Below are 24,968 nucleotides of genomic sequence, written 5' to 3'. Positions count from 1 at the left end.
AGGACCAGGTCCTGGGCCTTCTCTCCTTCCTCCCTGCCAGGATCACTCTGCTGTGCGCCTCTCACCTGGCCAACAGGCTGCGTTCCTCCTATGTCCTTCTCTGTGAGGCCTTTCAGGCTCCCTGCTCTCCTAAGGACCTCCTGCCCCTCCCTTCCCTCATATAATAGCTCCTACATACTGACACACCCACCATTGTCCCTTGACACAGAACACCCAAGGGCCAAGGAAGCAAGTATCCACTGGGGATTTTGTCAGCGGGCACAGTGCATGGTGCAGGGCAGGGTTAATGATAGCTTGTTGATGGGACCCTTCCTGATGCCACTTACAGGAAAGGTCACTGTCATCCCAGAGGCCAGAGCTTCTAGCTTCCTGCCTCCTCCTCAGAAAATGACTCTCAGCCAGGCAGTGGTGGCACACGGCTTTAATCCCAGCACTTGGGAGGCAGAGACAGGTGGCTTTCTGAGTTCGAGGCCAGCCTGGTCTACAGAGTAAGTTCCAGGACAGCCAGGGCTGCACAGAGAAACCCTGTCTCAAAAACAAACAAACAAACAAAAAAAAAAAAGAAAAAAAAGAAAAAGAAAAGAAAAAAGAAAGAAAGAAAATAAGAAAGAAAGAAAGAAAATGACTCTCTCAGCCAGGTTTTAAAGCTAATGATTTGATTTCTCACCTAATAACTCTAACTAAAAACCAATTATTAAAGCATACTTAGCAGTTCTGTGTCTCCACCCACTGAACTTTCCTTCTGCTTTCTAATTAAAACCCAGTCCCCTGACATTCCCTGACATGACAGATGTCTTCCTGTGGGAAGGTGCAGAACACTGAGCACCAAGGATTTTGACTCTTAACAAGGGTCTGTTGAAGGGATAATTTTTGTGGTCTAACAAATCCAGGGAAGCTGAGGTCCACCTGAGTCCCTTCCTCATCAGAATGTTCTTTCCTGCTTGAACTGTGCACAGCATTGGCATTTTTAAATTCAAGTTATGCTACTAGACTTTTTTTTTTTTAAAAGCAGAACATTACTCCATCTGCCAAGGTTGGGAGTTTTATTACAAGGACTTGGGGTGAGACTACGAGAGCCAAGCTTATTATTTTTTCTGGATAAGAGTCAATAATCTCATCCAAAAGTACATGAAAAAAAAAAAGGCAAAGGAGGCATCCAGCCTTTTTGTTTCCACACCTGTGTTCCAGCTTTAACTCCTCAAGTCCTAAGCAGGCTCACATCTGCCTTGAGGTCTGCTCACAGGCCCAGTGAAGACTGAGTCCTTAGGAGACTCTACAGCAGCTTCCTGGAAATGTGCTTCTTCATGTTAGCACTGATCTCAGCAGGTCAGCTGACTCAGAGGCCCAGCAGTTGCAGGACACTCTCCCCAGTATATTCAGTTTCCAGTCAGGGAAGAAGAGGGGAGGTAGGCTGTGGGCAGTGCTGCGGCGGCTCAGACACTCCTCTAGTTCCGTCCTCCCATTTCTTGATTCCACCCCATGCCTACCCACCCTCAGGTGAGCACCCCAGATGCACATTCAGGTCTCAGGGGACCACAGGTGACCATCAGCCCTTGTCCTCTCCTCTCACATCCCCTACTTCAAGTCCACTCATATGTCACCCTCAGAATTCAGTCTCTCTTAAACCTACCACACAACCAACAGTCTGCCAAGCTGGCAGTTCTGGGTCTGCCATCTTTCTTTGTGTATCATTTCTATTGTATGTGTATCATATCTGCTGTATCTACATGGTCCAAAGCCCACAGGATGTATCCATTTACTTTGTTCTTTGTGTGTCAGTTCTATTGTATCCATCACGGTCTAAACCCCACAGGATATATCTGTTTACTCTGCTCATCTCTCATTTCTTCCTCTGGAGCCTGGAATGCTCACCCATGAGGTGCAGGGGCACATCCCAAGCTCTTGGGATGTGAAGAGGACCAATAAGACAGTAAGTGTCTGATAGAATACATCTTAAAATTTAGTCGGCTGGCTGTGCCTGCCACAAGTTTTGTGCTGAAGAGGATTCTGAGGTCATATTTAGGAGCAGAGAAACAGGAGCCAATGTTACAGTGTACTGTGAATGTCAGGAACTCTGGGAAGGCTATCTTGACTCCCATTCATAAATTATTCAATAGGACAACTATTGACTGCAGGTCACTAATGAGAATCTGAATGTTGCTAAACTGACCCACACTGAAGATAAAAGATACATACTAGAGTTTGAAGGTTTGGGTTGTTTGTTTGTTTGTTTGTTTTTGTGTTTGACAAAAAAGTACCCTGTGAATTTTTTTATTAGACATTACATGTTTAATTATTTTGTTGGATGAATTATTTATATTTTTATTTATTTGTATTTAAAATCATACATGATTCAAGTTTGATTTCCAGCAGAGCATCTTCTTCCAATCTGACCCTAAAGAAAAAATGAACTTACAGGCTGGTGATGCACACTCATCCATCTGATTCTTACACTCAGAACTGGTGATGCACACTCATCCATCTGATTCTTAAACTCCGAACACAAATCAGTGACAAGAAGACACCCCTGGCTAGTGACTCCCCAAGTGTAATCTTCAGACCAGTGTATGTCAGGCAGAAATAAGTCAAAATATAGATTCCAGGGTGGTGGTGAGAGTATAATTCTTACTATTTATGACTCTAGCGCATCACCAGGAGCACTGGGCTAGGCTAGAGACACAAACTTATTTACTAATTTGTTTTCATGGTGCTAGGGATTGAAGCCAGGGACTTTTGTAGACTAGACTAACACTCTGCCACTAAGTTACATCACCAGGCCTGCAAATAATCTTTGGTATTGATTTTATTTATTACACATGCTTCAATAATTTCATGCATGAATTAAATCATATCTACCTCCCTGTGTCCCCATGGTTTTGTTTGTTTTTGTGAGTGTACATGATGTATGTGCGTGTATTCTTAACCATAGTGGGCATTGTGGGGAACAAGACTGCTCTGTGACCAAGTAGTGATCTCTTCCTTACGTTGATGAAGAAGAAGAAAAGCCCGTAAGGGAGAAGGAACAGACACATTGTGGATGAGCCATCATCTTACGTATTTAGAAAGAAATGGTTCTTGCAAAATAAAAGAAACCACAGCTCCACAGAGATAAAGAAAAGCCGGCTGAGACCTCACAGGAAAAGCTGTTCCAGGAATCATCAAACGTGTGCACCCCTCCTTTCCCCCAAAACCCCTCCAGCTCAATCCTGACTACTGGAGCCTGGGCTATCAGCTGGGTGAGGATCTGCTGTTTGAATTACAGGCCCTTGGGGCTGCTCAACTCACAGAGCCACCTTTGCCTGTTTGCATGACTCTGGTGGAGAATCCACACAGTGAAGATCAGCTTCTTGGCCTCTACCCTGCCTCGACACCCCCTTCCTTTCTCTATACCTCTTCATTTTCAGCGCCCCCAAGGAAACAGCACCCTCAGGGAAACAGAAAGAAGGAAACAGATAGAACACTGCTATATCAGAAACACCTGCCATGCCAGAATCGGCTAGCTCAGTCCCAGGGTGTAGTGGGAAGACATGAAAAAGGAGATGCCCCTCCCCCTTCCCTGGAGTCAGCTCTGTGCCAAAGCAGGATCTGCAAATTGGCCTGGGGTTCCTCACACCTCCACAGAAAGGTATCAAGGAGATTATACTGAGATGTACAGAGTCCAGCAAAAATAAAACCTTTCAGGACCTGAAAGATTTACCTCAAGCGAGGACTGAACTTTTCCTTCTGAAATAAGAAAGTCACAGGTTTCTTCTACTCAGTCCCCAGGAGGACTGTATTCGACTATTTCGTTCAAAGTCTCCTGATGTGAAATTCAATCTGAAGCATGTTTTCTATTAACATATGTCATGACTTGATGCTGTTTTGAAAGGGATTATTCTAAAGAAATAATAACTTCCATGCCCATGAACAACATTTGTGAGCCATATGATTACAGCACTTGCCAATCATGCATTCAGGAAATACAAATTCATATAACTGGGTTTTCAGTTTTTGGTTGTTTTTTTTTTTTAAAGATTCTTGGGTGTTTTTATTTTGTAACCCAAACCAGGTTACTTACTCCAATAAAATGACTTAGAACATACTTGACTATTAATTTTTCTCAAAACATTCATCATGACCATCTTGGGATGTTTTAATTTTTCCTGACATGTAAGATGTTGAAGGATGGAGACTGCTCTGTGTCCTTCATATCCCACATGTGTGCACAGCACGCTGGATACTGGCATGCACAAACCTGGACTTAAGCCAGTGTGAGAGCGATGTGCTAACCCACAGGAGCAGCACAAGAACAGAGGTGGGCAAGAGAAAGCATGGCTAGCTATAAGGAGAAACCAAACCTCTCAACCCCAGTTTGAAGATCAGGCTCAGCCTAGCATCCTCCCACCCCACCCCAAAGTAATCAAGTAAGAACCCCAGGCTGGCTGGACATGTGCCTGGGTCTTATAATACAACACTCAAAATTTCGGGGTTCCCTTCCTCACCTTCTGTTGTCCCGTGATGTTAAAAGGAACCTGCCAGATATGGTGACCAGTGCCTTTAATCCCAACACTTGGGAAGCAGACACAGGTAGATCTCCATGAATTTGGGGCCAGCCTGATCTATATAGTAAGTTCTGGGCTAGCCAGGGCTACTCAATAAGACCCTGTCACAAACAAACAAACAAATCAACAACCAAAGAGTCACTTGAGTGTAATCTCAAAGCACCTTTATCACCTAAAGGGTGCTCTTCAGGAAAAAAAAAATCAGCAAGGAGAGGAGGAAGAGGGGAAGGAAGAGGAGGAAGAGGAGGACCTAGAGGACCTGGAGGACCCAGGGGATCTTGAGGACACACTGTTGGCTGTTGACATTGTTACTATTATCTACCATGCCCCTCAAGCTGTGCTGGCCCTCCATTTATACTTCTAGGAACCTCTCACTATGGACTGCTTTTTTTCCTTTACATCTAATGTGCCAAGCCAAATTCAAGGACATGAAATGAATTTTACAAAAGCCAGACAGAAGATAGGGTCTTAGAATGCCCTTTATAGAGATCTTCCTGTTCATGCTGGTAATCTCTTCTATGACAGGAAATAACAGTTCCAAGAAACTGAAGGACCTTCCCAAGCTCGAGGGTAGGCAGCAGGGCCGATGACAGGACCGAGAACCTGTGTCAGGCACTGAACAGGCAGTCTGTGGGATAGAGTCAAGTGTCCTCCAATCCCAGGCCCCATAGCAACTCAACACTGGGAGGAAAACACTCACACAGCCTGGATGTGAATTCTTGTTACATGGAGTCTGTTTCTTTATGTTTGACAACTGAAGAAAGGAGCTCTGACACAGAGCTGTAGCAAAGAATAAGCACAGATCAAAACTACCAGACTCCCCCAAAACATGCTCCTTCCATGTGGGATGGTGAACACTGACTGTCTGCAAAGGACATCTCCCTTGGGTGAGGGAATCTTCTCCCAGGTCTCCCAAGGTTGGGTGGGGAGATGCAAAGCTTTGAGAGATGCAAAAAGGGAAGAGCACAAAGGTTTACAAAAGGCTACTGCTCTTCTTCACCTCTTCTGGCCTTCTGAATTCTTTCTTTCTCTGAACCTCCCTCCCCTGCTGCCTGAGGAAAAGTGAGAGGAAGGAGAGGGAAGGAACATCCAGGGACAGGCAGGAACAACTATGTCAGACACAGATTATCTGGCTGGAAATCAAGTAAAGGTAAACATAATCCCCTAGTTTCCAATGACTTGCGAACGGTTGACTTGAACCCATAATGGACAGAGCACTCGAGAACGTCAGGTGTATAAATGGGAGGTATGAAGACAGGTGCTATCGTACATTCTGTACATCAGCTTGGCTTGGGTCCTGTGATGGCGCAGCATTGGCAGGCAGCTCAACAGGATCGCCCAGGAGACGGACCTCTGGGCATGTCTGTGCGAGATTTTCTAGACTGGTTTATCTGAGGGGAGAAGAAGACTCACCCTAAATGTAGAGAGCACCAGTTCATGGTCTGGGGTCCCCAGCGAAAACCAAGAGGGGAGCTCGTGGAACCCCAGCCTCCGCCCTCTTCTTCCTGGCTGTGGATGCATGTGGCCAGCTGCCTTCAGCTCCTGCCAGGGTGCCTTCCTCACCATAGACCACATTTTTTAACCAAACCCAAATAAACTCTTCCTTTTGCTGCATTTGTCTGGAGTTTTGTTAAGCAGCAAGACAAATGATCTATACAGCTTCAGTCCCCTTAGTTACCACACCCACATCTGCCTGCTGTTTGGAAGGAACATTGTAGGTGTGATTAAAATCCCAAACTCTAAGGAAGGTCATTGGAGTGACTTGGCCCAGGCAATGAAAAGCCCTTGAAGAGCCTAGACAAGGCTGCCCTGAGGAAGGAGATATTCCAGTTATGGATGTTAGCTATAGCTCATGCCCATGGGCATTGGCTCTCTTCCAGAAATTTCTCTCTGTATCTCCAACTCTCCTTGCCTGTCCCCACCATGGTGCAAGCCAATTCCTTGCAATAGCTCTCTTTGTGTGTATCCCCTACGGGGTCTACTTCTCCGAAACCTTGGCTGATATAGTTCTGTGAATTGCTAATACAAGCCCTGGGAGAAATGGAGCTGTATGTTCTGGCCCACAGAGCAACCAAATCCAAGAATGGCTAAGGAACAGAGAGCCTGAGGGATATCTCCTTGGGGAGAAGCAATGGAGAAGGGGCCGTAAGCCAGACACACTGGTTTGTGTCCTTTGGGAACTTCCAAGTTGGATTTTTATGCCCCTCTCCCCCAGTTTTCCAGTTTATAATCAGCAGTCTCTGTGGACAACCAGGATGGTGTCCTCTGCCAAAGCTGAGAAAGTTGAACTAAGCATATGTAAGCTCAATGATGAAATGGTCCCTGAGGTGCTAAGGGTATATGTGTACTAATTCAGCAAGGCAGCCCATGGAGCTGATCCAAAAACAGTCCAACCAGGAGCCCAGAGGAAAAGTGTACTTGGGGAAGGGGTCAAAGAAACAAATTTCCAAACCCTTGGCCGAGTGGAAAGCTGCAGGGCCTATACCTCAGTTTCTAAGTCGTTTACAACAGGAATTGTTAAAACAAGGCCTTTGCTTACCTGGTGTCCCAGTTTGCTCTGAAATTCCATTCTGAGGCCCTAATCTTGGGATAGCCACTCTTGGTCCCATGCTACACAAGAGAGTTACCGATGACAGCATCATTTTGCCTTCAGGTCAGGAGGTGTGACTTCTCCAACAGGGCCTCAGTTCACTACTCTGAGGAGTGCTCACACTTAGTCAAGCTCTGCCGCTCTCTGTTATAACCGCCATAACCACCACCCAGCAACAGTTTGTCCACACGTCTACTAACCTCTCTGCCCCATCTCCTCATCTAAAATAACGATAAACGATACCTACATGAAGTTTATCTTTAAGAACTGCATCATACAGTCAAATCGTTCTATGATAATAACAATGGTACTACATTACAGACTTGTTACAGAGAGTAAACACAGTATGTATGTAAGTACTTTAAAGCATTCAGCACCTGATACACACTGTTTAATTTTCATTAAATACACTCACGTATGCATAGCCCCCAAACATGTCTCGAAGGCTTCAAGACAGACCCTGGGGTTCGTAGGCTACAGTTTGTTGCCCACTGAAGCAGAAGTTTAGCCTTCTTATCCAAACTTCTAGAAAGGGATTTTTTAAAAAAGATTTTATTTATATGAGTATGCTGTAGCTGTCTTCAGACACACCAGAAGAGGGGGTCAGATCCCATTACAGACGGTTGTGAGCCACCATATGGTTGCTGGGATTTGAACTCAGGACCTTTGGAAGAATACTCAGTGTTCTTAACTTCTGAGCCATCTCTCTAATCCTAGAAAGGGATTTCTTTTGCCTGTGTTCACGGATCAAAGCAATGCCGACCTATAACCCCTAGAACTCTAGAATCTTAAGAATGCTTTCTCAGAGATAAAGATAAAGGGACAAGAGAGCAAGTGAGCTATCATCACTGCGGGCTTAGCCAGAGGAGGTAGGTGCACGAGCCTCTGGCTTTGGCTATCACTCCAAAGGGCACTCTGCTGACCTCCATCACCGGATCACTGACAGTTCATGTCTGTATTGGGGACTCCAAGCCATTCAGGAGTAATGGCAAAAGCAGAGTGAAAGATACAGATTCTATCCCACATGTAGCTATGATAAAATGATTTCTAAGCCAGAAAACCAGATGACAAGGATTGGAGATGCAAAATCTACATTATCTCAATTAAAGTGGACAGTTTGTATGTACCCAGAAAGGAGTTGGGCCATGCTCCAGCCATTCCTTGAGATGAGCTGTGAGGTTGCTATGGGAACCACAACATCACCACCACCTGCACCCAGGTGCAGCCTAGTGGTTTCACATCAGGATCCCAGAGCCTCCTGGGAGAGTTTTTCCCTCCTCTCATTATATGAAAATAAAACATTCTGCAACTTCCCTTAGCAAAACACTCGTTTTTCTTACTAAATAGCTCTCTGGAGATTGTCCACCATGTTACCCTCAGCACCAGAGATTAACATTTGACACAAATGCCTGGGAAGGGCAAATGCATGAGATCACCAGACTCGATTTATTCCAGAGCTCTAAAGAACTTCCTTGACTACACAAGGGAAACCAATCTTCCCTTTAATGTACTCAAGTTTGCTTAACCTCAATTTGTTGAATGAAAGCGAGGCCTTCACAGGGCTGGGGCTGTGCCTACACAGACATGACACCACATACCAAGCAGAGCCAGGAAAAGTCCACACTGGGTAAGTCCTCTCGGACAGGATGTCTTGCTCAGGAAACTATGAGAGGGCAAACCAGGGCTCCGGGCTACTCATCCACTGGCCACAGTCCCCACCTTCCCAACATGTCAGGACAAAAGCTCCTACAACCCCTCTCCCACCAGGTTTACCAGCTGAAACTGAACTCTCTCCAATGTGCTAAATGCCATAGTGACATTTAGGAGAGGCTCTCTTACCACAAAGGGGCAGAAACTCATTCCTAGGAAATATGGTAGTTGACTGACCCCAGCTCATGAAAGGCTCAATTCCTATATAATTACATCTCTTAGGGACAAGCCACAAAACCAACAGATAAGCGGCCTCTTGAGAAGAAACACATAGTACACAACCACTTGGAATCTCCTCGGGACACAATGAGTCATTAGGCCAGAGATACTGAAAAGAACCACCACGAATCTGGAAGTGTTTATTTAATCTGCCTTCAAGAGAGAATTTATTTGGGCAAAGACTGTGTAGTCAGATCCCTGGGACACAGGGGTGACACCTCCAGCCTGGCTGGAAGCTGTGTTTATTTGCAGCCTAAGCCATCTGCCTACATGCTGTTCCTCAGAGTCCACCTCCTGGTAGCTGCTACCTCATCTGCACAGGCAAGAGGACAAGTCTCATTTTCCCCAACTTCTGGGATCTAAACAACAGTACATTTTTTTATACTGAACCCCAACTCCCAATTTTATAGCTAGCTCTGCTGAGCGGTAGAAAGCTCTCTGAAGGGAGGCGACTCACCCTTCCCCGTTAATCCCTAGGTCATTTTCCTCAAGCACTCAGGGAGAAAAATGGATGCTGAATCGGTTAACAGTTCATACGCAGGACATCACATAAGGTTTGCTAACTTTGTGGGCTCTCAAGTATGGGAGCAGAGCTGCCCAAGAAGGATGTTATTTTTTTTTTTTCTTTAAATGCAAAACCATAGAACCCGGGGTTTTTTCAATTTGTTTATTTTTAAGTTCCCTCCTCCACATGCAAGCTCGACTGAGTTATTCCCAGAGCATTTTTGGACACACCAACCCTCAGTTACACATTGCTTGGCTTCATGGAACGGTAACAGCTGCGCATGTGCCGTGTTACGCCGCACATGCGCTGTATTAGGCTGACTGCCCGCAGTGCAACGCTGAGCCCACATCTGGGGCTGTTTAACAACTGATTGGAAATTTAGCCTTTTGATTTCCAGTTAAATACTAGGCACAGGAAAACAAATAGCACTTGTTTTCACCGAGTCTTGTCAGGCATCCAAAATGCAGTGCAAATCAGTGCCTGTGGTTTGGTGGCAGAGGCCCAAAATACTTGGGCTCCCCACCCCCTCCAGCTTAAGGAAAAGGAATGAGCCAGATTTTGGCAATAAGGATTTTTCAACCACCCTTCCCCCTTCTTTGGACACGCAGAGCTGTTTTTTAAATATTCGATGTGTTCCTGGTATTAATTTACATTTTTCATTAGGATTACGTTTTGATTTGTTTTTAATCCAAAGCCAAAGAATAATGTTCGATTTCCCTCACTTATTCCAGCTGTCATGCCTTGGTATTTACTTACATTTGCCTAGGAGGGCAGGGTTCATATTGCTATCTTCTGTTTCCAATTAAATTAGGATATAGTTGTCTAGTGGCCGCATTATCAAAGCAGCAGAGTTGAAAACTTGGGGGGAACTTGGGAGATCAGCTTAATCCAAACCCTTTATCTAGATGGGGGAATTAAGCCCTGTGCAGCTCAACCATGCATCGTGACGTACAACTTGTTAGCAGTGGAGCCAGAACTAGTACTCATGCTGAGGAGATTAAACCGGAACAAAAACCTGGGTTACCAGGAAACAACACAGGACACCAAATTAAACTTGAACTTTAGCTAAAGACTGGATGACTTTTGTAAGTATAAATATGTCTAAAATATTGTACAGGCATACTTAAGCAAATTTATTTATCTGAAATTCAACTTTAACTGGTAGCCTGCATTTTTATATTCCAAACCCTGGTCACTGTGCCCTAAGACCAACATCCACCCCCTCCTACCACCCATCTGGCTGTCAAACATATCCGCATTTTTCTTTCCTGATTTTAATGATAAATGGCTGGGAAAAAAGAAATCACGGGACAGAAATCCCAAGAGAGTATAACACTGGAAGAAGCTCCTTCTTCCCTGAGACTTTCCTAGTCTTAGGCATCACCATTTCCCGCTTTAACTAGAGTACAAAAGAACTAACTCTAAAATGGCCAGGCCGGACATTTTGTACTGTTAAAAGTCAGTCACTAGAATCAGTCTCTTCTGTCTCTCTCTTGTTTAAATATATTATTGTTGTTGTTATTTTATTATTTTACTTTTGAAGGCAGAATGAAGCAGTCTGGCCTTGAATTCTGGGTCTTCCTCCTTCTGCCTCCTCAGTGCTAAGATTGTAGGGACGAACCACAGCATCAGGCTCCCAGGCTCTCAGGTCCTGAAAACCTCTGCTTATGTTAAATTACGAGCTTGAAGAGGGAAAGAGCTTAGGTTGGGAGCACAAACAAAGCAAGGCTTAAAGTGACCCAACATTAATTGTAGTGGGATGATTTCCTTCTACCGCTACATTATTTGCAATAAGCTCAGTAATTGGGGAGGAGCTAATGTGGGAGGAGCGAAGAGAGAGAGAGAGGAGAGAAGTAGCAGCCATGGAGAACTACAGATGGATCAGGAGCAGTCCTGGGTAACAAGTTATATCTAAGGTTAGGTATTGGGTAACAACTCTAATTGTGTGGGCATCTTGTTAATTGAGCTTTCCCAAATATATAAATATTGGATAATGTTTAAGCATTAAGAGTCTCATTTCTACCGGGTACCACAGTCATAGTGGGATGGTCTGGGCTCAGCCAAGCATTGTGGACAGTGTGGTGGATTGGCAGAGCCAACCACCACACTGGCATCTCGTGGGTGCCAGGGCCGGTGTTTCTAGACAGCAGGAGCCACAGTCCAGAGCTGGAGCCTCGGGAAAATGGCAGCTGTCTGGGAACTGCCAGGACTGGGTGCCGCTTGTTAAACATTACCCACAACAATTAATAATTTGTATATAGATGTTTATATATATATGTTTTATATATATAAGAGGTTTAGACCCTACCAATAGTAATTATGATATATAGAAACATTTATAAGTAACATATAATAGCACAATAATCATATATAACAACAGAATAATAATTATTAGCGGGGCAAGGCACACTATGGAGGTCAGAGGACAACTCTGTGGTCTTAGCCCTTGCCGCCCACCCTCTGTGGGCTCTAGGGGTCGAATTCAGTGCCGATCCTTGTACATCAGGTGCCTTTCACCTGCTGAGCCATCTCGTTGGCCAACAAGATAAAAACACACCAAAAAAAAAAAAACCCCACCTGGATTAGGGACAAAGAATAAAATAAGAATATGCTAGGTTTTAAGAAATCTCGTCTAGCACCTGAGTCCATGCTTGGTACACGAGGTCCTGGCTGTGCTCAACCCTACCCTTTCCTCTACACTTGTCTTCTAAGCGACCTCACAGTGTTGTCAGTAGTGAATCTACACCCTCCTATTTCCCACATACCCCTGGCCCTGGCTTACAGTCTCTATAGATGACAACCTGGGCATTTCAAACAAACAGAACCATATAATAGGCAGCCAACTGTATCGCATGCTGTGGTATGAGTTGAACTTCACAGTCAAAAGATAATCCACCATATGGCTCTTGCCTTACTTTTACCTATCAGGTGATGGACATCTGGGTTATCTCTGTGGTTGCTTGCTCTTACAAGTAACTTTGTTTTAGACATTTGTGGGCAGAAACATTGGATATAAAGAACTGTTATATTCCCACCACTAAAGTATGAATCTTTCAATTTCTCTATATCCTGACAATCTTGTTATATTCTCTCTGTTTTGTCACAGTGGTAGTCAGTGCTGTGATTGGTGGATTTTCCCTCATGTTCTGTAACGTTCAACATCTTATTTGTTTTTTTTTTCTTTTTCTGGCCATTTGTGTCTTGTCCTTGGAGAAATGTTTATTCAAATTATAGTGTGTGCTCATGCACATGTGCAAGCATGAGAACACACATACACACGCAAATGCACACGCATGCACACACGTACACTTTGAGACAGGATCTCACGTATGCCAGGTGACCTTCTGATCCCTCTGCTTCTACCTCTTTGAGGGCTGGGACAACAGTATGTGCCACCACACCCAGTTACATTCAGTGTTGGGGATCGAACTCAGGGACCCATCTATAAAAAGCAAGCACTCTACCACTAAACTGCATCTCCATCCTCGAAGGCAGGGTGAGTTTTCTTTCTGATTGCACCCAGGGACAACCATTATCTACTGAGTATTCTCAGGACCACTCAGGAAATATTGTAAAGCTAGGACAACTCCATCATGCATGTGCACACGTGTGACTTGAGCATCCTGAGACACTTCATCTGTTCCCTGTTGCTAGGTAATAAGAGAAACTGGACAAAGCAACTGCATTTGCAAAGAAAACTAAACTCCCTTGCCTCTCTGTGCCTGGCATTCTTGTTTGTGCTGTGGAATTAGAAATGAAGAACTGACTAAAGGTAGATACCTCTAAAATAATAACATAAAAATAAACACATTTTATATTTTAAAGATCAGCAGCTCAGACATTTTGAGTAACATTCATCTTTCTCACTAACTTTGCAAGCTTTAGCCAGTTAAAACCATGACTTGTTGATTTACATTTGCAGGTAGATGGCATTATCCAAACTTTTCTTATCATCCTACTTAAGAAAAATTAACAATCATTAAAGTATTATTACCACAAAAGACAGCTTGGAGATAGACATGTGACTCCTTCATTATTACATGTCGAAAGGGCCTGAGGCATGCATCCTGGATTGAGGGTCAAGGGACCATCCTCGGGCTGAAGCAGTTGGCTCACTGGGTAATCTCAGCTTCATAGGAGTCTCCAGGCCTACTGAAGTGCTTGGAGAATCACTCCATGGATCGACAAACTCCACGGATGGACAAACCAAATGCCCGGTCTTCAGTCATCACAAAGACTGAGATGCGGATGAGGAACACGAATGCTTTCCAGGTCTTGGGGAGGAGGGGGAGCTGCCAGGCTTTTGAGACATCTCAGGCCACCTGTGGTGTCCCTGACGTGATGGAGCAACAGACATCTGCTGACCAGCCAGGCCAGGAGACAGTGTAGACAGAAGAAGCCTAAAGGAGGCGGGGCTTGGCTGTCCCGGGGTCTCCCCCACAGTGGCCTCCCAACGCCCCTCGTGCTGGGCCCGTCACTCGCCTGCAATGTCCTTATATGGGATTAACTCCAAATAAGGTTGATGTTAAATTGTGTACTAAATTGTCTTCTTCATTAGTTTATTTTTAACTAATGGTCAAGACGCAGTTCTTACAGCTCATAAAGTAAATAAATAATAACAAAAATAACTTCCCACGGAGTGGCAGCCTGAAGAAAGAATCCACCAACAGTAAGCAAAGTACAGTGTGTGTGGCCTGCACTGTTCATGGAACCCACAGCCCAGAGAAATGGGAACTTTAAATCTGCAGCCAGCCAACAGAGTTACTCACAATTACAAATGTTAATTTAATATCGCAAGTGCTCGTTGCTTTCATAGTGACAGCAGAAATAGCAAATGCCGGGAAACTTAGTAGTGGTGCGTGCTGTTCTCAACATTTTATGAGCACTTTCCTCACGTCAAGACAAAGTTTCTTTCTGTGGCGTAGGACTGTTGTTATTCGCAAATTACAGCTGGGAAAAGTCAAGGTTACAGAGATGAATCTGCCCACTTACTGCCTGGACCACAGCTGTCTAGAAAGAGGCTCGTTCACTCTCACCACATCTACTGTTATCCTGGCTACTGTGGCGTCACTTCTTTCCAGAAGTTTCCTGGGGCCCAAAAGTTGCTAAGCACAAGAATTAGATTTAATTCTTTTTGTTTGTTGTTGTTGTTTTGGTTTGGTTCTTTGGTTCTGGCAGTTGAACACAGGGCTTCATGCATGCTAGGTAAGTGCTCTACCTAATCAAAGGCCTCTTTCACATTTTAAAAATTTTGAGAAAGGGCCTAAGTTGCCAAAAACACCTTTGACTTTACTAAATAGTCCAGGGAGGCCTTCAACTTGCAACTCTCCTGCCTCAGCCTCCACAGTAGCTGAGATTACAGGCTTGTGCCACCAACCTCAGCAAGTGTGTGTGTCTGTGTGTGTGTGTCTCTGTGTGTGTGTGTGTGTATGTATTTTAATTAGACATCCATCCCTAGGTAGTTCCTACAGCACTGGGCTACAGTTCACAGATCCACTGTGACTTTATAAGAGTCTTGGGTCTTACTATCACCAATCATAACTGGCGTGACTGATATGGCAACTTAGCAGATGTGCTGCAGAGAGGATTCTACAGAAAACAGCTCCCTGGAGAAAGCAGGAGGGAATACATTGAGATTAGGTACTAGAGCCCTGGAAGCCATTCCTGATGATACTGAGGACTAAGTCAAAGGAATAAGATGAGCGGTCTCTCTGGCTTTCAAATGTAAAAACAGCATTGCCAGTCATAGTGGGGCATGTCCTTTATCTCCGTACTCAAGAGGCAGAGTACATCAAGTCTCTGTAAGTTCAAGGCCATCCTGGTCGACCTAGTATATACAGTGAGATCTTGTCTCCATAAAAAGGCACAATTAAGGCTGGTGAGCTAGCTCAGTGAGCAACGACACATGCCACCACACCTGATGACCCGAGTTGATCCCTGTCATGGTTTGCCTATGCTCAGCCCAGGAAGTGGCACAATTAGGAGGTGTGGTCATTGTGGGTGAGGGCTTTAAGACCCTCATCCTAGCTGTCTGGAAGTCAGTATTCTGTTAACAGCCTTCAGATGAAGATGTAGAACTGTTAGCTCCTCCTGCGCCATGCCTTCCTGGATGCTGCCATGTTCCTGCCTTGATGATAATGGGCTGAACCTCTGAACCTGTAAGCCAGCCCTAATTAAATGTTGTCTATATAAGAGATGCCTTGGTCATGGTGTCTGTTCATGGCAGTAAAACCCTAACTGAGACAATCCCCATGACCACTGGAAGGAACAAACAGGAAGGATCCACAAGGTACCTGCCTACCACCACATGCTTCCTGTGGCACACGTGCCCCCATATCACGTGGAAAATAAAATAAAGCTATTTTCAATGTCTTGATTGTATTTATAATTTAAACTCTTAATAACTTCCACATATATATATATATATATATATATATATATATACATTAGACAATAGAGATGTTAAATGCTTCGTTTCGAAATTAAATTTGCAGCACAGTGGTAAGTATTCTACAAAAGACTCTAGTATTCTCTAACTAGAGCCATCGCTTTTTTACAACATCTACTTTCTGTCTAAACATGGTCTTTTTTTCCAAATTGTTTACCTCTTACCACTAAGCCTGTTTTGGAAGAAGGCCAGTCTCCTAGACAACAGTGCAGCCTTCAAAGGCAAGAAGTCAGTATTGGTACTTGAGTCAGCAGGCTGAGTTCTAATTACACCTGCCGTTCCCTGGGCCACCATGCAGTAAGGTCACATGGTTTTTAGTCATATTCAGGCTAGGGTGGTCCCCAGCCTTTCTTGGTCTTTCACGATTCACTTTTTAAAAAATAGTTTTTAAAATTTTATAAACTTTATTATAAGGAAAAACCTAGCAAGTTAAAAAAAATTCACACAGCAAAATTAACTAAACACCAAGTCTACACATGTTGAATGACTTCCATAGGATTTGGATAGCCACTGTGAAGCTGTGGGGCTTCAAACGGGATCTTACACTTTCACTGTGGATCTTACGCTTTTCACGGCTCTCATATACCATCAAAAACAAATACTCCAGTAAAACTAAAGAAAAATTAGCTCTGTGTCTTCTTTCATAACTCCTGTCCATTGCCTGCCTTTAGTCCTTCCTCATCCCCAGATTACTACTACTACTACTACTACTTCTTCTTCTTCTTCTTCTTCTTCTTCTTCTTCTTCTTCTTCTTCTTCTTCTTCTTCTTCTTCTCCTTCTCCCTCTCCCTCTCCCTCTCCCTCTCCCTCTCCCTCTCCCTCCTCCTCTTCTTCCTCTTCTCCTTCCTCCTCCTCTTCTTCCTCTTCTTCCTTTTTCTTCCTCTTCCTCTTCTTCATCTTCTTTCTTTCCTTCCTCTTTCTCCCCTTCCTCTTCTCCTGCTTCTTCCGCCTTCTGTTCTCTTTTCTATATGTTATACTGTACCACATGTAACTTTGTTAACATATATACATATATTATTGGCTAGACTCTGTATATGTGCTTTTGTGTAACTAATTGTTCTTAAGAAAATTTTAATGAGTTATTTTACATGTACGATTCCCTTACACATGAAAGCCAGAAGAAAGAACCAGAACCCCTGGTACTGGAGTTAAAGATGGTTGTGACCCACCATGTGGGCACTGGGAATGAGCTGCAGCCAGTGTTCCTAACCTTGGAGCCATCTCTCCAGCCCAGTATGATTCACTTTTTAGAGAACTGGCTAGCTCTATAGGATGTTGCTCCATTTGGTTCAGTCCGACGTTTCGTCATCATTTGATCCAGGCTGTATTCATCTCTAGAAGGATTGCTACATGAGCTGTGCTGGGTAGTTTTATGTCAACTTGACTCAAGCTAGAGTCATCTGAATGGAGGGAACCACAATTGAGACAATACCTCCATCAGATCCAACTGTGAGTAATTTCCTTAATTAATTACTGATGGGGGAGGGCCCAGCCCATTGTGGGTGATGTTATCTCTGGGCTAGCAGTCCTGGGGGCCATAGGAAAGCAGGCTGAGCAAGCCATAAGGAACAGGCTAGTAAGCAGCACCCTCTATGGCCTCTGCATCAGCTCCTGCCTCCAGGTTCCTGCTTTCACTGGTTTTGGTGATGAACTGTTTTAGAAAGCTGTGAGTGAAATAAATCCTTTCCTGCCGAGTTGCTCTGGTCATGGTGTTTCATCACACAGCAAGTGACCCTGACTGAGACATGAGGGATGCTTTGTTCTTTCTCATTTTCAGAAACATGACATCTGTCTGCCCCACGCTGGTCATTAACTCTGATCACTTGCTTAAAGCACTGCTGAGGAGTTGCCGTTTTCTTCCATGATTAATAAGTAATTTGTGGGAAAAGTATCTAGAGAATATCTGAATATATTGTCCCTCCAAACCTCTCCTCTTCCTAACATCTGTTGAAGACTCTTGTCTGATCAACTTTCACTGTTCTGATTGCAAAACAATATTCTTACTCCATCATTTCTTCCATATGTATTTAATAATCAGCATTTACTACAAATAAAAACCTCCTTATCTCTTCTAGTTTATACATCTATTTTACTACCAGTTATATGGAACCTTACTTTAGATGATAGATACCTTCAATTGGTTAAAAGCGGTTTTCAAATGCAAATGACAAGAAACTAGAGATTGTACTAAAGTCACTAGAGTGTCAAAACTAACTCACTAGGCAAAAGTAAAACTGTTGCCAGGGCTGGCTGCTTACAGGTGACATCTCAGAGGAGTCCAAGGCTCTGCAGCAAAGACAAGAGGCAGCCCTCAGAAACCCCTCATGACTGACTGAGAGGTCAGCTCGGAGCTCCAAGCTGCTGCTCATCAGACGTGATATCACACCCCAAACATTTCATCCAAACAACCCATCTGTTTCTCCACAGCTAGCAAACTCAAACGTTCTGGCAAATGCCAAAGGACATGATTTACAAATAGTAGGTAATATTTGGACCATTCTACAAGAGCTGGGCTCCAGCTTCCCCCCCCCTTTTTTTCCTTTTTTTAAATAAAATACAAATGATTTCATGCTTGGAGCTCACTGTGTCACTGACAGCAGACAGTCCCTCCTATCAGAAATTAGGCTTGCTATATACAAATAGCAATGGGCTTGTGTGTATTTATTCTGTGGTTAGAGACCACACACCCAGAGCCTATTTACAGCTTTGACAGAACTCTTAATACTGCAAGGCAGGAGGGAGCCCCAGTGAGCAGGCCATAAGAGTTTGACAGCCTGTCCTGCACCCCCATGCAAATGAGACTCTGCCTCCACAGAAGACATATGGGTGGCATCTGTTTTCTGTGAATTCTTTTCTACACCATCCAAACATCCTTCCCCCACCCCACGAGCAAATAAAAATGCAACACCCTTTAGTATAATTTTAATGAAAAGAATTCTTTTTTCAAACCCTTTGCAATCTGGGCATGCTATACACAATTGTAATCCTAGCATTCAGGACACTGAGACAGAAGAACTGAGTGAAGCTAGTCTCAGCTAGATGGTAAGATATTGCCTCAAGAAACACAGTGTCTTGCAAAAAAAAAAAACAAGAGTCATTTGAAACTTGCACTATATTCATTTTGGGGGAGGGTATTGAACACTTACCAGGAAGAGTCTGGGGACACCAGTGGCCAGTCTCTCGGTCTTCAGATGCCACACCAGGGGCTGCGGGGAGTTGAGCAGGAACACAACAGGCTTGTGGTGTGTGTGCACAGAGGCAATGGGGTTCAGATGCAGGGTAACCTAGGAGATGACACAAAGCAGGAGAGCTCAGTGCTGGTTTCCCTGGGGCCGTCTTGAGAAGCCTAGGATACTTCTTCCTAACTCACTGCCAAAATCAAGAAGACAAGTCATACAAGGTTGAGCTAAACGCTGTTGATAACCAACTAGTCACTGTTTTACTACCTAGCGGCTGTGTGGTACGATCAGTTCCAGTAATCACAACTAAAACATGGCTCACCCACTAAGAATAGAACACAAGTAAACAGAATACTTTCTTTTACCCCATCGCAGCTTCCCTCAGGGATTCCTTACCCTTCAAGTCAGAAAGCTAAACTGACATTACAGCATATTTATGGTTTTTTTCACTCTTGGGGGGGGGGTGTCACTCACAGAAAGAACTTTCTTCTCTCCCAGGTAATTTTCAATCTCTACAAAGTTAGGTAAGCTCTGCCAAAAAAACAAAACAAAACAAAACAAAACACACACACACACACACACACACACACACTAACACTCACATGAACAGTGCTGAAAATCCAGAGAGGGGTTGCCAAGGGGAGTCAGCTGCCTTCCTCCTTCCAGTTACTAGCACAAAGGAGATTTCCAAAGAAATGAAGCCCAGAAATCAGACAGAATAAAAAATGACTGTATAATGCCTCTGTCAAAAGAAACCAGAGGCACTAGAGAAACTGCTCAGTGGTGAGGAGCACTGCTCAGTGGTGAGGAGCACTGCTCAGTGGTGAGGAGCACTTACTTCTCTGCAGAGGACCTGAGCTTGGTTGCCAGCACCCACAGTTCTCAACCACCTGTAACTGCAGCTCCAGAGGAGCCAGTGCCCCTTCTAGCCTCTGATGGCTCCCACACATCGGAGTCTGCACAATCACCCGAGGCATAGCACAAAAGCTGACTATATCTTCCCATGGCTGCTGGTCCACTCTGATCACGAGGCATCTCTGTCTTCTTTTCTAGGTTATATCTAGAATCAGTATCACTTATTACAGTAACCAAGTTATGGATAAAGAAAGCGCTGAGTTTTTCTTATCTTTCAAAACTCATGCTTTAGCTTATGGTAAAAACCCTCTAAATGTTAATAGAATATATTCTCCATTTCTTGATGCCACAAGGCATATTATTCTACATATTGTTTTCACATATGCATATAGTCATAGCACTTGTTAACTACTGAGTGTGCCTGTCTTAGTTTCTGAAACAGACAAAAAGCAGCATCTGGAGTTGAGTGTTGTCAGTATGTTGCAGGCAGCCATGATACTGATTCACTATAGCCAATCTGTAAATGAATATGTAACCCCGAAGATTAAAAAGAGGCTGAAGAAATTGAAGTGCAAAGGGGTTAACTGGCTAATTTGCAGCAAAATACAAAAACATAAACCATACTGACTGTTAGGAGCTATTTCTGCACACAGGGCCATTTTTAGTCTTGGAATCAGCACTAAATGAACTGTGATGTCAACCACAGCTACAGAGAAACAATGTGTCCCTTGGTTGTTCAGACACACAGCACACTCTGGAGTCGCTGTCTTCATCTCGAAGTAAACAGATTGATAACCACTGGAAACAAGACGCAATCAAAAGGAAGCAGAGTGTAGCCAGACTGCAGCACTCCCTGAACACAGAGGTATGTGACAGGGAGGGCAGGAGGCACAGCACCTGCAAACCACAAAGTGTCACAGACTCCTACTAAAGCAAGCGGCAGCAGAGGCTGTCTGTCTCTGAGCACCACCATATCAAGGCCCCAAGAACAGCAGCTGTCTTCCCCAGGGCCGTTGACTCTTTCCTGCTTTGTAGTCAGTCCTAAGGCACAGACTTCTTAAAGCTCATAAATATGCAAAAGCTTTGCTCAATATGTATAAAAATCAATAAATACGTGTCTCAAATGAACCAGAATATTTTTAAGCTTATGAAATGAGAAGATGTATGAAACAGATATTGATGCTTAGGTCCAAAGTTTCCCAGATGGTCTGAATGTTGAGGCTCAGACAATCAAGGGATGATTTCTAAGAAACTTAGCTTGCAGTTTTCCTGGAAAAAGCTCTTTCTTCAGTATGTGGCCATGTCTGGCCAAGATGAATCTCTGCCTCTGGCACAGAGGTCCCAGGCAAAGCCCCAGAGCCATTTGGCAAAGAAGGATTCACACCATGGTTGAGAAATTAAAAGAAAAATTGGCAGGCACAAAGAATCCTGTGAGCTCAGGCTAACCCAATCCCCAGAGGTCTTTCTCTCTCTGTCTCCACCTAAGCAAACATGGCAAAAGGGAGCACGCAGACAACCAAAACCCAGCAAAAGCAGGATGGTACCGGAGCCCTTTGGATTATGAGGAGAACAACTCAAACATCTTAAAGTATCCTGGGCTGAATTGCCTAATTTCTTCTAGTCTGAAAAACAGAAGAAAAAAAAGGCAGATAAAGGAAAACCTACTTTAGGATCAGTCATAGCTTAGAAATGACAACAGTTACAAACCAGATACACACTTGTGATCTAACACTCAGGAGGCCAAGGCAAAGAGATCAAGAGTTCAAGCCACCGCCAAATAAGAACAGTCCTGCACAAGGTTTTATAGTTAGATTGTCCTTGGTAGTGGTCTGGATCGAAGAACTGAGGCAGACTGCAACAAACAGGTGTCCCCCAGGGACATGTGACAGGCAAGATGCAGCAGTCACTGAAGAGTTCACCCTCCATCCTTTGTCCAATTCACACACAAAAATACTCTCGAAGCTTAGTCTTATGACCCAGCGGAGGAGTGGTGTGAGAGGGAAGCAGAGAACCCAATGGAGGAGTGGTGTGAGAGGGAAGGCTACGGGATGGAGCCGGAAGCCTCCCAAACTCGGGTGACACTCTATGACCCGACTTGATCACCTTAGGGAGTCACCCAGCATTGGGTGACTGAAAGATGCACACACAAAAAGCCACGGCACCTACAATCTTGCAACAGTGTGAGCAAAATGCACCTAGAACCCACACGGAAGAAACCACTGGGCAAGAGCAGGAAAATCCCAAGGGACTGCCAGAAATGGAAACAAGATGGCTTCATCCAAATAGATGCACTCGTCTGCCCTTAAGAGGTCATCCTTCCAGGGAAAACCTGAGCAGATGACAACTCGGATTACTGTCTAGGGTTGCCTGTCCTCACCCCATGTCACGCTCACTCTTCATGAAGCCAGTCGAGCTCCTGCTCCAATCTTATGTGTGTCAGACTGCATTAAGGGTCCCCGATCTTGGTGACATGAGAAAGTGTTGCCTTTTGTCACACCTCCCTGTTTGGCCACGGGGGGGGGGGGGACACTAGCTGGTCTAATCAGTTCCGTAACACCTGTCTGCACTGAGGTTATCTGTGCACAGACTCTTATAAAGACACTCACAACAGACCCGCATCCTCCCTTGTAGAATCCTCACAGCTTCAAGGAGCCGCGGGGAGAGAGACCATTTTCTTGCCTCCTGTTTGGGAAAAGTGCCCTGACCCACTATAAGACAAGGACAAAACAATGTCCTCTGAACCTCACGATGGAGAGAACTTCTCTATTCTTCCTTCTTTTCTCTTCTTTACTTCCTTCTCACCTTCATTTGGGTGAAGTTAGGGTCAAACTATGTAGTCCAGCCTTGTCTTAAACTCACACACAACAATCCTCCTGCCTCAACTCCTTGAGTTCTGAGATTTCTGATTTGTGATACCATGCCCAGCTGGCTTCTCCACTTCCTAAGTATTACACTTGATAAGAAAAAAAAAAACACTGTATATTTTTCTCAAATTCTATATGTAGTATGAAAACAAACTATGTATTTACAGGTAGAAGAAGAAACCTACTCTTTATGGAAAGATGTCATAAAAAATTGCTTCGAATTTACTGGAATTTGTAGTCTACATGCAGGACATTCCTATGATAGAGATTTCAAACAGTTTCTTATTAGTGAGACCCCATGCCCCATTCCTAGGGTTTGTTAAGACAAAGCAACAGTCAGCTCAGTGACTGCCATGTGAGTCTAACAGTGTGGACCAGTGAAGCAGCTGAAGTCATCTAAAACCTGCCCAGGGAGACTTCTGTTATCTAAACCAAACCAAGCAAGGTTCCGAAACGGATGATACACTAAAAAGTTTATGCTACAGATAAGGGAAAGAACTCCAGCATGTGCCTGCAACCCAGATCTGTAAAAGCATAGGCTGTTCTTTAGACCCTTTTCTGTCTCCTCTGTGGAAGGGAGGAGATATCACCCAGCAGTGTTGGTAACTGAAACACCTTGAACCTTCTTCTCCCAGCACCTGGATGTTATACAGAGATGGAGGTGAGTAACTGTTTCAGGATACCAGGCTCCCATGGCTGGCCTCAGATTTTACTTGTGTTTGAGCAATAATATTCTTAAGAACTCAAATGTGACCCTCCAAATAGTTCTAAAATGTGTGCCTGATTACTGGGGAAGGGGACTGTACTTAGCTAATCAACGCCAGATTTTTCAAGGGTCCTCTGGTCTGAAGAGCCCTGACAGCTGACGTGGCAATAGTTATGCTTGTCTTCTGCCACATGGGAACTGGTATAAAAAGATTCCCTTAAAACATTCTTGGAAGGGTAGAGTCAGAGTTTTGTAAAATAATGTCCCTTTATACTCTTCTGAATTTCTTAGGAGCAATTAGTTGGTCCTGAATTCAAAGTCCCAAACCTCCAAGTGTCCCTACCCTATCCCAGAGAGTATAGGACCATCCTCTCTGTCTAGGGAAGCACTGAGGACAAAGTTCACACTGCATGACAGATGGCATCAAGCTCCTCCCACTGGCTTCAAGATGAAGCCGCTTACTGAGCTGAGAGGAACACAGCCAGTGAATTCCCAAACTCCCTCCCTCCCCACAATGACAAGATTCTGGATTTCCTGGGAGCATCTTAAAATAATTTAATATAGTGACACAAAAGAGGAGGAAAAAACCTCCTAAAAGTCTGCAATCTGGTGCAGAAATAAGTCTGTCTTCTCTGGTCCATGTTTTGAATGCCTTGGAAAAATGCTAGGAACTAAATTTGGGGTGGGGGTGAGGAGCAAGAGCACACATAAACAGAAGAGTGTTTATGAAACTTTAGGTTATGGCCCTCTGAAGGGGTCCTGGGAGTTTCACACAGGGATTCATTCCAGGAACCCTGGACCTCCCTTCCCAGAGAAGCCCTCAGCTACTGCAGAGAAAGGGGCAGAGAAGGCGAGACTCTCGGCGTAGGTATGCTCTGCTGTAGGAACACATCCGGGGCTCTCAGCAGGTCACCAGTCAGGGCAAATCCAAAGATACTTTTCCGTTGTCCTTCAGTCTGAAGCACAGGCTGTGTAGACAGTGTACTGTGTCATTAATACACCAAGGTTACATATTTTAAGCCAAGGCTTCTGGCTCAAAGTACAGGACAGCCATGTCCTCAGAGAGACTGTCTCCAGCCACAGGCTTCCCTCTCCTCAGGCAGAGCTGGAAAGTTCCACAGGACACTACAGATGTGTGTCTCCTTTGTCAAATTGTGAAATTTTCAGAGCACATCATTCAAGGGCAAAATGGAATCATGTTTAGCTCTGCAGCCTTGTGCCTCGCACAAGGCCAGACATCCAGAAAGAGATCAACACGTTTTTAAAAAATGAAGACAAGGAACCATAAATAAATTTCATCAATAAAATTAATGAAATGTGAGTCCAATAATGGTCATGAGGTCATACTGTC

General features: G+C 44.3%; 1 protein-coding gene across 1 annotated transcript in view; it reads right to left on the bottom strand.

Annotated features, from left to right (window-relative positions):
* The window catches only part of Tgfbr3 (transforming growth factor beta receptor 3), a 178,863-nt gene that overhangs the window by 53,132 nt on the left and 100,763 nt on the right, over window positions 1–24,968 (bottom strand). The window contains exon 4 of the mRNA XM_028782394.1: window positions 19,160–19,297. Coding sequence (XP_028638227.1) covers window positions 19,160–19,297 — 138 coding nt within the window. The remainder of the gene's footprint in view (window positions 1–19,159; window positions 19,298–24,968) is intronic.

Source organism: Grammomys surdaster, unplaced genomic scaffold (assembly GCF_004785775.1).
Source record: "Grammomys surdaster isolate TR1022 unplaced genomic scaffold, NIH_TR_1.0 751, whole genome shotgun sequence".
In the NCBI taxonomy this organism is placed as follows: Eukaryota; Metazoa; Chordata; class Mammalia; order Rodentia; family Muridae; genus Grammomys; species Grammomys surdaster.
This window is presented reverse-complemented; position numbering and strand designations above follow the sequence as displayed.